The sequence below is a fragment of the Simochromis diagramma genome, unplaced genomic scaffold (genome assembly GCF_900408965.1).
Source record: "Simochromis diagramma unplaced genomic scaffold, fSimDia1.1 OVJJ01000079.1, whole genome shotgun sequence".
NCBI classification, from domain to species: Eukaryota; Metazoa; Chordata; class Actinopteri; order Cichliformes; family Cichlidae; genus Simochromis; species Simochromis diagramma.
This window is the reverse complement of record NW_024387075.1, coordinates 4432493-4447489: the sequence shown is the minus strand read 5'-3', so window position 1 is coordinate 4447489 and position 14997 is coordinate 4432493. Positions and strand designations below refer to the sequence as shown.

The following is a 14997-nucleotide window of genomic DNA, read 5'->3' as shown; positions in this document are numbered from 1 at the left end:
ACTATTTCCATGTAAACTTAAGTTAACAAACAACCAAACTTAGACAACAAAACCCCACCCAGTTTGATAAGGGCGCCTTCATTGGCCCGCGCGTCTGTAAATCCGTTCCCTCTTTATTTGGCGCGTGCCATTGGTCGGCGGTGACGACAATCCTGAAACGTGCTCCCGCCCACCGAGCGGATCAAGTTTGAATGAACAGCAGCAGCCTGCTCTGGAGGTGGTAGTTGCATTTGCAGTAATTATTAAAAGTGTGTATCGTATCACGGGGTGAGCCTTTCGAGGATGGACATGAAGAAAAGAATTCACCTAGAGTTGCGGAACCGCACTCCGTCAGACGTAAGTTGGCCTCGCGGCTCGCTGTAATAACGCTTCACTCTCGGCTAATGGAGAATATTTCGCGTGATGCCTTGGCGTGGGGATACAAAGTTTCTTCCAAGTTAAAAAGATGATGGGGGACGTCGGGTCACATTGTTGCTTTTGCCGTCGTGTTTACAGCGGGCAGGTGCTCCGCGGGTCCGCTGCTTGAACTTTTTAGTGCGGCTCCAGCTTCACGTTTTAATGTGCAGTTTGAGAATGCACCACAGCTTCTTTTTTAATGCCAGCGGTATAAACAAGGCAAGCAGTGTGAGAAGCCATATTTGTAACTTTTGATCCACGAACCCCGCGTTGTCGGGATTCTTGTTTTTAGTCGTTGTCTGAGGCTCAGTGTGCATGCTTGGACTGGGAAATACGTTCACCTAAAAAAAACAGTTTAAGCCGTGCACTTGGCGCGTTGAGGATGCGAGCACTCAAAGTCGTGAACATTATCAGTGATGCATAAAGATCACAGCCTCGAATTATCGCCTTACAACTGCAGACCGCTGCTATAGTTGCACAAACCGTCCGGTTCAAGTCGTTTATGTCTGCAGGGAGCAGCTTTTTACGCTGGGGGAGCCTGCAAACCTCCATCCGGAGTCACTGTGCGCACAGATGGCCGAAATAAAAGCGCCGTTACCGTGGACCGTTAGCGGCCACCAAGCTGCGCGAAAAAACCCCACGCAGAGATCAAAAACGAGCTACGCCCGACTCATTATCAACTGTCGTGTGGCTATTCACTCGTTTTCATCGGGATTTCTCGAAGCTTAGGCGTCCCAGCTCCCCCGGTGAAAACAGGGGGGGAAATCGTCGAGCCGCGCTGTTGCTCTAGTTTTCCAGAACTAGGACAAGCCGCCATTTTACCGAGAAACAAAGGCTATTCGAAATACACCGAAATCCCGTTCATTCGACACAAACGACGAACCAGTCATCATACCTTCGTGTTAATAGAGGTCTATACACACCATCAGTCCAATCGGGAAGTGTTTAGCGCGAGCAACAATGAAAACGTTTGCCTGGCAGCTATCTAATCGGCTTTAGCGGCCCCTCCTACTCACAAATGACCCTGTGCACGACTCGTAGGTCTGTTTGGCTCCGGCTTGTTTTGACTAATGTGCATCTGCGTCGCTCATAGCTCACGCGCACGTCTCTTATTGCGCTTTAAACACGGCAGCCGTACTTTATCGCTTTCTTACTAATGTGTCAAAAAAGCGAGATAAATGTCATATTTACGTAATGGAAAGAGAGTCAACGCATCGCGATATTTACAGCGGTACAATGACCGCTGATGGACAGTGGGGGGTTTTTTGGGTTTTTTTTTTTTTTTTTATAGTTCTGGTCCTCACTGCTGATTGGCTGAGTCACGTTCAAGGCCGAGGTGAAATATCCGATAACAGCCCACCTGTGACCGCATATCACACTATTTAAATATCAGTGCGCAGGGCCAAAATTAACGCTGTTGCTGCTGCTACACTGAAGTGTGGCATCCGCCCAGTGTTGAGCTGGTTTATCTGTAGGAGGACGTTTGTTTATTTTCTTCAGGTTTATTTATTTATTTTCTTAAAAAATGGTAAAATGAAATCAATTTAAATGTTTATATGTGTATATATATTTTTTACAATTAAGAGCTGATTCCAAATATTGTTGATACAATTTAACTAAAGTGTCAAAGACGAATGTAGTAATGAAAATAAAATGTGTCTTGAATTTACAGAAATGTATGGATTGTTGTTTGGTATGTGCTTGCTTTTCGTTAGCATTTTTTCCTGTCATTGCTGACTGCTGTAACAAAGCAACAATGTAATGTGTTGATTGGGATTAATGAATATGATGTTTGCAGTTTGACAAATTCTAACCATTTTAATTTTTTGATTACGCTTCAGGTCAAAGAACTAGTGCTAGACAACTGTCGCTCAAATGAAGGCAAGATCGAGGGTCTAACAGACGAGTTTGAGGAGCTGGAGTTTCTAAGCACAATCAATGTTGGTCTGACGACAGTTGCCCACTTGCCGAAGCTAAATAAACTCAAAAAGGTGGGTGCTTTTCATCACGTGACAAATCTCTGTAGCTTCAGACTGTAAAGTTTTGCAAGGTTTTGATTATTTAATTGACCAACAGCTTGAACTCAGCGATAACAGGATCTCAGGAGGGTTGGAAGTTCTGGCGGAGAAGTGCCCCAATCTCACACATCTAAACCTCAGTGGCAACAAGATTAAAGACCTCAGCACAATAGAACCACTGGTGAGTCCCAGAAATATTTGAGGGGGGAAAAAGCACAACATGCAAAACAGCTCGTTGTTGTTTATCAAACTGGATTGTTTTTGTTTGCTTTTTGTTCTGATAGAAAGAACTGGGGACCCTGAAAAGCCTAGATCTGTTTAACTGTGAAGTGACAAACCTGAACGAATACAGAGACAACGTGTTCAAGCTATTACCCCAGCTCACGTACCTGGATGGGTACGACAAAGATGACAAAGAAGCACCCGATTCTGATGCTGAGGTCTATGCAGAGGGCTTGGACGATGATGAGGAAGATGAAGATGGTATGTCCAAGACTATGTCGGGTCTCATGTATGTCTTTGCGCCGCTAATGCTGGCGTTTATATTAACTGACCACTTTCACCCAGATGTAGATGATGAGGAGTATGATGAAGATGCAGCACCGGGAGATGAGGAGGAGGAGGAAGGAGAGGATGAAGAAGAGGAGAATGAAGAAGAAGAAGAGGAAGACCTCAGTGGAGAGGTGAGATGAGAATAAATGAGATATGCTTTTTCTAATAGTTATATAAAAATGCTGTTGTTAGTAGACTGGTTGCCATGGCGAATCCAGCCTCTCGTCCTCTGGCTTCAACTCCGCGAGACCCGGAAGTGAATCATCTCACTAACTTTGCCTTGTCTTTTAACAAAGGAGGAAGAGGAGGATGATTTGAATGACAGAGAGGTTGACGATGAAGATGACGAAGGTGAGCAACTTCTCCAAATACATAAGTGCACACGCTTGATGCTATTCTTTATAGTGGACTGCTTTTGTTTTTCTTAACCTTTATGAATTAGCAAATTTAAATATGCCCTTTGGATATTTTACACATGGCGTTAACATGGAGAGATGCTACAGTTTCTGTGTCCACTATATATACACCATGTATAAACCATAGACGGTATATAAAGGATGGGAGTAGGCACAGTGACAGCACCTTGTAGGTCGTAAACTCATGTTTTGAAGCCTTGATCTTCAGTATTATGGTTTTTGCAAGCTTGTCTTTTGGAGAGCCAGAAATGACTGTGCTTGGGACTGTAGAATGCTAAGTTAATGCTAAAAATGCTTAAACTTTGCCACTATGGCTAGCACGCTTTGTTAGCAAGGTGCATTTCAGAGTGTATTGTTATCTGTGCACAAACAGAGGTATTTTATAGTTAATGGAAAGTAATGTATAAATAAATATGGAGCTGTCCCCCCCAAAGCTATTTTATTATTACTTTCTTTAATTGTAATTTCATTATACTGTCGGAAATGGGTCTCTCTTGTAAATGTAGAAATAAAGGTTAAGTAAAATAAATATAGGGAGTGAATCCTTTGGGAGTTAGCCTCTAGTGGCCATTCAAATGATTTGCAGTTTTCACCCCTGTGTGCTGGCTTCATATTGAGCCTCAGAGGGAGCTTATGTGTGCGTGATACAAACAAAACAGGGAGACAAGTGTGAAACGAGGACAAGGATAATGTGTTTTGGTCACGTGGAGCTTTCTTCATCAGTAATGCTGTATTTGTCTTATAAATGTGACTTTTATTTCTTATTTCTCAGAAGAAGAGCGAGGTCAGAAGAGAAAAAGGGACCTGGATGAAGAAGGGGAGGAAGATGATGACGATTGAGAGTCTTCTTTAAGCTAAGTTGTGAACTGTTTTTAACTTGTATCTCCCAGTCACTTCCCAACAGCCCCCATGTATTTTTTCCCCTCAGTTTCATATTGCAGTAGGAGTGGGTTTTTTTTGTTATTGGCCAGTTAGGTAGACGGGTTTTCCTGAAGGGAAAGAAAAGGTTACATTTGTGTACCTTTGACGCCCCCGTGTTCCAGTCTTTACTGTCCACTTTTAACTGCTTCGTGGACACCAGTTTTGTAATATCAAATAATAGCAAATATAAACCTTTTTGAGAGATGTTTTTGTTTCCTCACTGTTTGTGTAAGACCAATTTCTGATGTATTTTAAGACCGCCCCAAAAAGAGGGGAAAAAAGATAAAATCAAAAAAAAAGAGTGCATGTCTAATACATTTTAAAGTCAACTACTGGATTCATGTATGGCTGTCCTCTCCTCGTCTTAAACTTGTTATTATTTTTAATTGTATTTCTTTTCTTTTTTTTTTTCTTTTTAATGTAAGTTATGTGTTTGTAGTGTCACCAGTATGCCAATACTCTCTGCTGTCCTGGTGTGAAACTTCTGTCTGAACATGCACAGTGTGACCCTCACGGGACATATTTTTAAATCCTAGCAAAAAAATGTCTGCCCTTGTCAAAGCTGCTCCTCCTCCTCTTAAACCCTCAGCTTTGATAGTTCGGAAATTACGTGTTCTTGTAAATAATGACCAAATCTATTTTTTTGTATTCTCTTTGATGACGGCAGACATTGAACAGACAACTGAGGTGAAACTATGAATTGTAATAAGATATTAAATATGTATGCTGCTTTATCTAAGAATACGCAGTGTGAAATTTCTTGAATTTGAACATAACTTTGTATGCATCATCTTTCCATAAGGACAAAACATCAGAGCTCATTGTTGCTTTCTTTGCCCCCCCATGTTCTTTTCTGTGACACACACAGATGGCAATGTTTGAATTTTGTGCTGGTGGTGTAGAGGAGTGCTTGATTTAAATGGAGGTTACAGCCACAACGTATGTGCATCGAAAATTTATTGTTGCAAAATGTAAACTCTGGAAAACGGTCAGCTGTTTGGACTTTGTTTTCCTCCAGTATACGCAATGGTCAAATTGGCCTACCTCAGTGATTTTTTTCACTACATGTTAAATCCACTGTCATCAGCTGATTTCTTTCTTTTCCCCTTCCATTCACTTCAATAAATCCCTTTTATATATGTGTTTGACATTTGTGGTCCTTGTACAACAGTTTATATAAAAAAAAAAAAGTGTATACAGAATTCCAGGGAGTGATGACAGTTGTCATTTTTGATCGTCTACATGGAAAATCAAGAAAAGAATTTACAGAATGCCTTTTTTCCCCCCACAATACTGAACTCGTATGTATACGCCTACAGTACACTGCTACCACACTAAGCAAATCTAAGTTGGGGTTTACTTTGAGTCTGCAGCAGTAACTGTTTGGTCAAAAATGTCATGACTAAACAGTTACTTGACCTGTCTCCTGTCTGTCACTGCAGCTCATCGATCTGTCTACTTTCACTGTAGCCTTTTATTTAACACAGATATTTACCATTGTTCAAGTCTTCATTGTAAGGGCTCATCTTCTCTAGCTAAAGCTATGAAGCTTTGGCCCTTTATGTGCCTGCGATGATGTTATGAGGAAAGACTTGTGACCTTTAGTCCGTAACTCGCTGTTAACTTACTTTTTCCATCCTTGTCATGCATGCAGTGGAATTTCTCGAGGTCGGCTCTTAAAATAGTGCCAATTAAATTCGAATGCTCTCAAATGTAAAGCTGAATGAAAACAAGGTCTGAGGGTAAAACAGAGGCAGCGCAAATTTCTCCTGTATGTGTTGTCGGTACGGGTGGAGGAGAGGCACGTCACCTGACGTCTTGAAAGCAAAAATTACACGGCTACAGACAAACATTTCTCAGTAATAGTAATATACTTGGTTTAAATGTCAAATGGTTGGTTATTATTCCAGTTTGCACTTTTAAAAGTAGGAAATTATATAGCTTCATAACTTATCTGAAGTTACGTTGTTGGAGACAAAGAGCTAAGAAGAAATACCTTTTTAAGGTGCCGTTTCACACAAGTCTTGCACCATTTCCACCGGAAACATTCAGCAAAATCTATCAAGCATCACAATCATTACTTGCGCAGTGTGTCATACAAAAACAAAGGGATTAAGAAATATACATGTTATTAGCTAAAAAGGTAAGATGTGACAAATAATAAATAAAAAGCAAATATACATTACCCCATCATCAAAATTAGCCCTAAAAACCAGTAACAGCCAGCAAAGCTTCCCTCGGATCCATGTCTCCTCCGCTGCGTCCCCATTGTTTAAATAAAGAGATACCTGAACAAAGTGAACTATGTGCTGTCCTTGGGGAAAGAATGTCTGGAGTAGCTAAGTGTCAGTGTGACAAAGTAAATCTCTAGCCATTGTTTGTAGGTAATGGGATAAGCAGCCCGGTGGGAAAAACATGGTCCATGTCTGCAAAGCTCTCCTCGTCCGCCATTTTGAGATAATGTTGCAGCTCGCTGCAAACTGGGTCTGCAGCAGGGTCTAAGGCCTTGGGGAAGAAAAATAGGAGCAGTAATAGTCTTCTCCAGTTTTAACCTCAACATAAAAATTACAATTCGGAGGTGGTTTGGTCTGTACAGGACTTTTTTTTTTTTTGCATGGTGATCAAGGCATTGCCACATGGACAAGAGGGTAGGCAAAGTGAGACGAATACCTAGGCGGCGTGGAATAACACTGCTAGATCAATCATTTACATTTATAAAAACAGAAAATACCAAAATTCTCTGCATTCTATATCAGCGATTTAATGCTTAAGTAGCAATCCCTGATCTGTCATGCCTCATTACTTGTATTTGTCACTACTACAGTATTGCAGTATTTGGATCAGTTAACATTATCCAATGGTTACCATGTTATTGTGTGCACTACGTGGAACAGCAGGAAGAATGAAGTTATGATATAATGAAATATATCAAAAAAGCAGGGCGAAGGGCTCAGAAGGTTGTTGGAGGTCAGAAGTGGGGGGCAAAGGAAGCGAGGCTTTGCCAGTCCAGGAGTCTAAGAGGTCAGGCGTTGTTGGGGCTAACGTTCTTCAGGTTGTTGAGCTCGAGTTCCAGCTGGCGTATTCGGACGTCCTTGGTGGTCAGTTCCTCCTTCAGCCGCCGCAGCTCATCCTGCTGCCGGAAGAACATCCGCAGGAGCTGTGTGGAAAAGGTGGGAAACACGTGGAAGAACATGAGCGCAACGGCAGCTCTCAAAACAAGGAAAGAGGACATTGGCAGGATGAAGGACGAAACATTTGGTTTTAATGGCAAGTTGTGTAAGGCTGGGTTCATTCTCAGCTTTTTTCTGAAATCATTTGCACCAGTACATTATGCTCTACTCTTATGATCGAAAGCTGTGGAACAGCTACTACATGGACCCCATGAGCCAAAAGGTCAGACTGCTCTAAAAGCTTAGTTTCTGATTTTTTTTTTTTCTCTCCTCTTCAAACTGTATGACAGTGGATATCCAAAAAATGGTCACCAAAGGCTTTTCAGTCTTACAAAAAGGGCAGCCAATCAGAAGAAAGCTGACTCAAAGGGCGAGCGCTAAAATAGCACGTTTCACATTTTTTCGGTTAATGCATGCATATTGCAATAAAGATGACTTTGAACTTAGTATTATACAGAAGAAAAGGAAAGAAATGCATAAAGATCCACTTTAAGTGAATCAGTTGTACAACAAAAACAAGTTGCGGTTCAGTTACAGCGTTATTACACTCCATTAAAGGCTGCAATTATTTTATATTATACTTGTCATCCTTCACACACCTCGTTCTCTGTCCTGGGTGGTACGTTCTCCAGCAGGTCAATCCCATTCACTACCACACTCTTCTTTTCCTTCACCGGGACCTTGAACACCACCTGGTTTGGCCGGTGGTAACCATCCTTCAGGGACATCAAAACTGGGTCTGTTTGAAAAGCAGGGAGAAAATGAACTTTTCCCTGTGAAAACCAACACAAAGCAGCAAGAGGCTTCGGCCGTCCACAGATCAACACCAGAGAATCTACCGTTTATCCATGCACGTCTTCAGCTCTTCAGGACATCCACATATTCAAGTGTTTAGTTATTCTACAACATGATTAGGATATGGATTCAGTGGCTAAAGCAATTTCTAAAGTTACTAAGCTTTTGTTATCCAGACTTCATCAGTATTTCAGTATCAGCATTGGATTCATTTGTTCTCTAAGAAAAAAAAAAAAAAAAAAAAAAAAAATAGTACTATCTCAGCCCATGTCTACACACAAATAATGAAGACAACTTTCTTCAAATACAATTTAAATAGTATAAACTAAACAATATTAGTTATAATAAAAACTCCTGTAGGTCATTATTTGATCTTCCAAAAAGCCCATGAACCAAAAAAATCTTCACAAAACTAAAAAACTAAATGTAAATGTCAATAATACAAAATACTGACTGGAAAGCATCTCTTATTTAAAAAAAATTCCTTTACAAAATAGTGACCATACTATAGTTTTAATTGCCGAGCATATTAAAATCACACTCGTGCGGGAAAAAAAATAAAAATTTAAAAAAAAAAAAAAAAAAAAACCCTGTCGATTTTGATTGATTTTGATTCAGTGAAATACGCGTGGTTGTAAGAACAAAATTGGCAGGTGTGTGGGTTTTGTGAATTGGATGGTAATTTTTGCAAATGCACATATTTTTTGTGCAGGGTAAGAATATTTCTGCACAGTGAACAAGGCCCACTGAGAGCAAACACAATGTGAGAAGGAAAGAACGGGACTTTCAAAACATACTTTTAACATCCTGAATTTCATTTCTCTTCACTTGAATAATCAGACCGCATCTTATCTTTAATACCTCTCAGTAGCATACCACCCCAATAGTGCACTTTACCCCCAGACTGCCGGCTTGCTTGTGCTTCCAAGGATATTTAAAAGTAAAATGAGAAGCAGAGCCTTCACTTTTGTCTTTTGTCCTGTATTCCTCCTCTCACCTCTAACTGGTTGCGGCAGATGGCCCCGCCCCTCCCTGAGCCTGGTTCTGCCGGAGGCTTCTTCCTGTTAAAAGGGAGTTTTTCCTTCCCACTGTCGCCAAGTACTTGCTCATGCTTGATTGTGTGTGTGTGTGTGTGTGTGTGTGTGTGTGTGTGTGTGTGTGTGTGTGTGTGTGTGTGTGTGTTATTCTGTGTTATTGCTGCTTTAGAGTATAAAGCACCTTGAGGTGATTTGGCAGTATATGAAAAAAACGTAAATTGAAGTGAATTTAATGTTCACTTGGTTTGAGTTCTTATTTTAAGGCTCCATGAAACATGAACATGAAGAGCTTAGATGTTGTAACAGTTAAAATGGGGGGGGTAGCACCTTCATCTATCTGACTACTCTCCTGTCGAGCCAGCTTGGGTTCAGGGCAGACACTCTCTTTACTGTTATCAGATCAGATGACCCAGTCCATTAGCCATGCTGCTATAGGCCCGGGTTCTTTGGGGACTGCCCATGAAGCACTGATCACTTCTCCATCACTCCCTTCTCTCTTACTCCCAATGCATTTTTATGCCACTATCAAGCACAACATTTACTTTGTCATCTCTGTCCTGTAGTTTGTGCTTTATCTTGTTTTTGTTTACCATCCTTCCACATTTCTCTCCTTTCATTTCCCCCACCCCAGCTGATAGCTGAGACCAGCTAAAGTTTCTTCCTGATAAAATGGAGTTCTACCTCCCTGCTGTTGTTAGTTAGAGGGTTATTGAGGATTTTCTCTCTAATACTCTTACTGTAGAAGCTTGAGATGACTATTGCTGTGAAGTAGTGCTGGCAATATAGTAAAGTTGAATGTTAATGAACTGGACTGGATTGCATCAATTAAAATAAATCAACTGTGGGGGATTTTTTTTTACCATGCTGGTGATAACACAAGCTACATGTTGTCAGTGCATGATTCAGCAAAACAAAAACACTCAGTGACTGAAGTTTGCTGTAAATTAATCTACATTAGCTTTGTTTACTTGTTAGAGGCAACCTTGCATGCAAGTCATCATGGAAATCAGTTGCAGCAAATGAATAAGATGCCGCTCCCCTATTAAAATGCTGCTTAACAAGCCAGACAAGTGCATCTCTGACGGGTTGCTTACCTCTATCAATTCCGCTCAGCCACTCGCTGGCCGACAGGGCCGGTTCTGTTCCTGCCGTCATGGGGTAGATGTCCTCCTGGTACGTGTCTGACTGTAAACAAACATTTTCAGATGTCTCAGCAACCATTTGCTCAGCACTGCTGATTATCTCAACATTCGGATGTCTTTGGTAAAGAGTTTCTATCTCAAAGAATTACATACAGTTTCGATAATTTTCCAGCTTTTGACTTTGAGATGCTCATTCACCAGTCTGCTTTTAAACACACGTCTTAGGTCAAATAAATGGTATTAGATTAATTATTCCTGTTCTTGTTTCTTCTTGCTCTGATTTTGTATTCATCACAAACCAAGGTATTATAAGTCCAGTGTTCCCAAGAGGTGTTGGCTAAAATCTAACAGCTTTTTTGACTTAATAAATGCTGGTTATCATCTGCTGAAGATGAGACTGATAATAACAGAATGGAGTCTAATTTCATTCCCACTCACCCTTCTTGGCACAATCATGGAAATGGGCTCAATCAAACCCTTGAGGGTGACCAGTTTGTAGAAGCGGTACACCTCGCAAGCTGCCACATCCATCCCGTGCTTTGGCATCACACCTGCAGACAGGAAAAGAGGCATGTGGTGATGGCCGTTTTGCCAACATCCCTTTCCTAGAATTCATTGTTTGTCTCATTAACAAGATACAAAAACAACCTGCTGCAGCGTGACATTGATGGACAAGTTAGTGAAGCTCTTTAAGCTTTTTTTGAGCAAATTTCCAATTCGGACACCTCATTTTTATTTTCTTCAGTAAATACGATCCTTTCAGCTACGCAACACCGTTTTTAGAGGAGTGTTGAGGGCTGAGCTCATTTTCACAGTGATTCATTCCACCTCTCCGTTTCTAAAGACAGTTAATGACTGGGTTAGCAGTTCTCTTTCTCCTCTGGCAGGACAGATCAGATACTGCTGTTCAGCAACTGGCTTACCTAGTCCTTTCTGTGGGGCAGGGGATCTGAACTCCATTAGGTACTGGATGTACGGCTTCTCTGTGGTGATTTCAAAGTAACGGATGTTGCCGTCCCCCTGCCAGAGCAACAGAACATGGTCATTACCGCTGAGCAATTGAAGCTACATCTTTTTTGCTGCTGTGCTCAGATTTCCAGAACAAGCAATGCTTCTCAGACTTTGACTTCCCTTTATTACTCAAGTTAAATTTGGGAAAAATTACACACACACACACACACACACACACACACACACACACACACACACACACACACACACCCCTTAAAAATAAACCATCAATTCCAATCACAGTCATCCAAAATGTATTAGATATGCAATAAATGAATGGTAAACACAGTTCAGTTTTTAGACTACTTTTGTACAACTGTAGGGACATCGGGGCTGACCTTGCCTGCCAGATACAACATGTGTGTGTCAGCATCATAGAAGGGAAACAACAGTCCTGAGAGCCCGTCTATGTCCTCCTCCACCATCGGCATGGACAAATCCTCCTAGGAATAACAACGTATACAAGCATTGTTTTTAACACACACTGCACACTTGATCTACCTGCTGTGGCACTGTATGCATGTATGGAGAAGTGTTGTCTGACCTGATCCCAGAGAGCGATCTGCCGAGTGTTCCAGCGAGAAACCCCTGTGGTGAGCAGCCGCTTCATATTGCCCAAGAACACAACTCTGTTTACGCGGTGGTTCTTGCAGCTGGCTTGCTGATGGAGCAGCACACATAGAGAGAGTGAGGCAACATACACTTGCTAGGAAGTTAACACTCTAATATGTTAACAGAATATTCTTGTTTTGAGAAACCACTAAAACATGTCAGTTTATCGTCATCAGCCAGGTCCGCCTCACCTGAAGGACTCTCCCGGAGCGTGGCTCAATGACACGCAGCTTCTTGTCTTTGCAGCTGGTGGCCAGCAGACTGCCGTCTGTATTGAAAGACATGCTGAGGATGACGTCAGTGTGGCAGTCGATCATTTTCACCGGCTCGCCTATCTCCAGGTTCCAGATGAGGATCTAACTCAGTCGGGAAAAATTGTTTTGGTGGAGCTGTTAGAGGGCTGCTGTACTTCAATTAAAGTGATCATAAATAGAGATATAACTGTTTGTTGGGGGCGTTGCTGTGTTGTTTTTGTACCTTGTAGTCATAGCCTGCACTGAAGAGGATGCCGCTGCTGGTGGGGTGCCACTCGATCAGACCCACCCGTCTGCTGTGACCGTACAACTCCAGCACTGCTTCCATCATGTTGCGCCTCAGGCCGCCCTCTGGGATCTCCCATACTCGCACCTGCAACATTTACCAACGCACACCGAGGTTGTTACTGGATACACAAATATACCTACAGGTTTGCTCATTCTCACAAAACATGATAATAAGTGACATTTTTATTATTCTGTTTTTGTTAGCAATTTATCAGAATCTACTGCGTGCTTTCACTACACATTAGTATGAACTCTAAACCACAATCAGGAGGACACAGCTAGAAATCGTCTGATCAGAAATAGCACAAGCTATCAATGTAGCCCGTTGCATTAGGATTAGACAGGATTACTGCTATGGATAGAGGCTCTGTGTCAGACCAGATCAGATTATCTTTGAACATGTGAAAGTACTACACAGAGCACAGTGCTACCAATGCTGTGCAGTATTCACTAGAGTAATGTAACAGGTACATGTATCACAAAAAAGGCTGTAGGGTAACAGTGATTGCTATTTTATTTCGTGCCCAATGTCATTAATATAGCAAGCTGCTGAAAAGCTAACTGATGTTTGCCTATTTGTCGTTTTCAAACCTCACAGCAGCAACAACAACAGCACGCACCGTAGGATCGGATCAGAAGCTCGTGTCCAGTACAAACCGTATGAATCAGTAACCTCTGACCATATTAAACTGACGACCCATTCACCTTCTGGACTAGTGGCTGTCAACCTCAGCATTTAAGCACATACAAGAGAATTTTTTTAGAATCTTAAAAGTCATCAACTCATAAAAATGGCAGTTAAAAAGAATAAAGTGGATCACTTACTGAAGTGTCCTCGGAGCAGGACGCTATGATGTTTTCACAGAAAGGGTTCCACTTGATATCCAGCACGTTGCCATTGTGGCCGCACACTTTCGGGTGATGAGAGTCCAGGCGGCCAGACTGAAAGCACGTACAACATGCAGATGAAACGCATACAGTATGTCACTGCATAAATGAAGAGGTATTGTTTGCAATCACATCGCTATAAAGTAATATTACTGGGAAGATTCAGAATCAAAATCATCACAAATTGCACAAAACTTTAGTCGAAACAAAAGACAGTATTAAAGACAATATTAATATTAATATTAAAGAATAGCATTAATTTTTAGAGAATGTTACTGAGCAGAACTCATCTTTGCTCCTTTTGATGTGAACATGAAAGACTCACATCAGTGAGATGTCTCTATCACTTCTGAACAAAGCAAAGCAAACCCAGTTATTGTACAGGGACAACCGAGGCACATTATTATTACTGCAATAACCTACAGAGTCCACAGAGGGGCACTGGCTCATAACAGCAGATGACAGGAAGCTCTTCATATCGGTCATGATGTCATGAATGTTTGATGTCCACTCAATCCACTGACCTCTTTTCTGATTTCCTTAGAGATTTGCTTAAGAGCACTGGGTCATGCACCTGTGAAATCCCATGTGCGTCTGCATGCACGGTCCTTACTGAACCCTTAAGACTTATTTTGGAGATATTGCCAAGCTTTAGCAAAATTTTCATAATAAATATCTTTGAGAATGCATTAAATTGAAATTTCAAGCTATTTCCTTGCAAATCTTTCCCACCAAAATGAAAACAATAAATGTAATTTTGTTACAACAGGAGATAAAATATTGAAAAAAAAATTTTTAAGATTCACGGTGAAGCTTAGATTTAAAGAATTCTTTGTCTGTGTGAATGCCAAATTTGGTTAGCTGTAGTCAACCAGCTCAAAAAGAGCAAAGCAGGAAGTCAACCCGGGAAATAAAGGTAAGTTTCAAGGTAACACACTGCCAATACAGTGAGGGCTTTGCAAACAAATCAAAGAACAAGAGCCAAAATCAGTCTCCGGCAGAACACAGCCACCGTGAAGCTGAACATCCAATCAGTCAGCATGAGAGAAGAAATGACTAAGCAAGGCAACTCGATTTAATAAACACAGCTAACTCAGGCACATCAGGAGTTTATAATTAATGTAGAGCACTGGGGTAATAAAATCTCCCCTTGAAAAAACCCCCCCAAAGAACAATGACAAGCTGTGCCAATATAAGTTCTGATGACACATTATTATTAGGGAACTTTCATCATTAATGAAACAGGATCTGAGGGACTCCTTATTTGGGTGGAACTAATTACCTGCACAGAACATAACGTCCGTTGGGAATGAGAGGGTTCAGAGGCTATAAGGGGTATTATAAGGAATTACATTTATAATAGGACATAAAATGAATAAAACAGACTTTTCACAGCTTGGATTTCACCCTCAATTTTTAATCTTTCTACCACGCATGAAATTTAATATAACATAAAATAGCCCTCGTTAGCTGCAAACCACCCGCTAGACTTTATCG

The 14997-nt window shown here is 41.2% G+C and overlaps 2 protein-coding genes across 5 annotated transcripts in view; one reads left to right on the top strand and one right to left on the bottom strand.

The window, feature by feature from the left end:
* The first annotated feature begins 52 nt into the window (after nt 1–52).
* On the top strand, nt 53–4602 carry anp32a (acidic (leucine-rich) nuclear phosphoprotein 32 family, member A). 2 transcript variants are annotated; one of them, XM_040045423.1, is made up of 7 exons: nt 53–336; nt 2238–2387; nt 2473–2595; nt 2699–2897; nt 2982–3097; nt 3263–3317; nt 4158–4602. In XM_040045423.1, the coding sequence occupies exons 1-7, from the start codon at nt 283–285 to the stop codon at nt 4220–4222; spliced, it is 762 nt and encodes a 253-aa protein (XP_039901357.1). In that variant the 5' UTR covers nt 53–282; the 3' UTR covers nt 4223–4602. The 2 variants fall into 2 exon arrangements, with proteins under 2 accessions (XP_039901357.1, XP_039901356.1); XM_040045422.1 differs by having other exon boundaries at nt 54–336; nt 4155–4602.
* Nucleotides 4603–5587: 985 nt separating this feature from the next.
* coro2ba (coronin, actin binding protein, 2Ba) overlaps nt 5588–14997 on the bottom strand; it is a 46938-nt gene continuing 37528 nt past the window's right edge. For all 3 annotated transcript variants that reach the window (XM_040045419.1, XM_040045418.1, XM_040045420.1), the window contains exons 3-12: nt 13438–13554; nt 12548–12697; nt 12262–12426; nt 12003–12119; nt 11797–11901; nt 11371–11467; nt 10886–10998; nt 10400–10490; nt 8073–8212; nt 5588–7460 (exon numbers count right to left, since the gene is read on the bottom strand). In XM_040045419.1, coding sequence (XP_039901353.1) covers nt 7326–7460; nt 8073–8212; nt 10400–10490; nt 10886–10998; nt 11371–11467; nt 11797–11901; nt 12003–12119; nt 12262–12426; nt 12548–12697; nt 13438–13554 — 1230 coding nt within the window. In that variant the 3' untranslated portion in view covers nt 5588–7325. The remainder of the gene's footprint in view (nt 7461–8072; nt 8213–10399; nt 10491–10885; nt 10999–11370; nt 11468–11796; nt 11902–12002; nt 12120–12261; nt 12427–12547; nt 12698–13437; nt 13555–14997) is intronic.

Coding starts and splice junctions, on each gene's coding strand:
- anp32a (XM_040045422.1), top strand. CDS start 283: ATGGACATGAAGAAAAGAATTCACCTAGAGTTGCGGAACCGCACTCCG. Junction 2,388..2,472: donor AGCTAAATAAACTCAAAAAG/GTGGGTGCTTTT, acceptor ATTGACCAACAG/CTTGAACTCAGCGATAACAG. Junction 2,596..2,698: donor TCAGCACAATAGAACCACTG/GTGAGTCCCAGA, acceptor TTGTTCTGATAG/AAAGAACTGGGGACCCTGAA.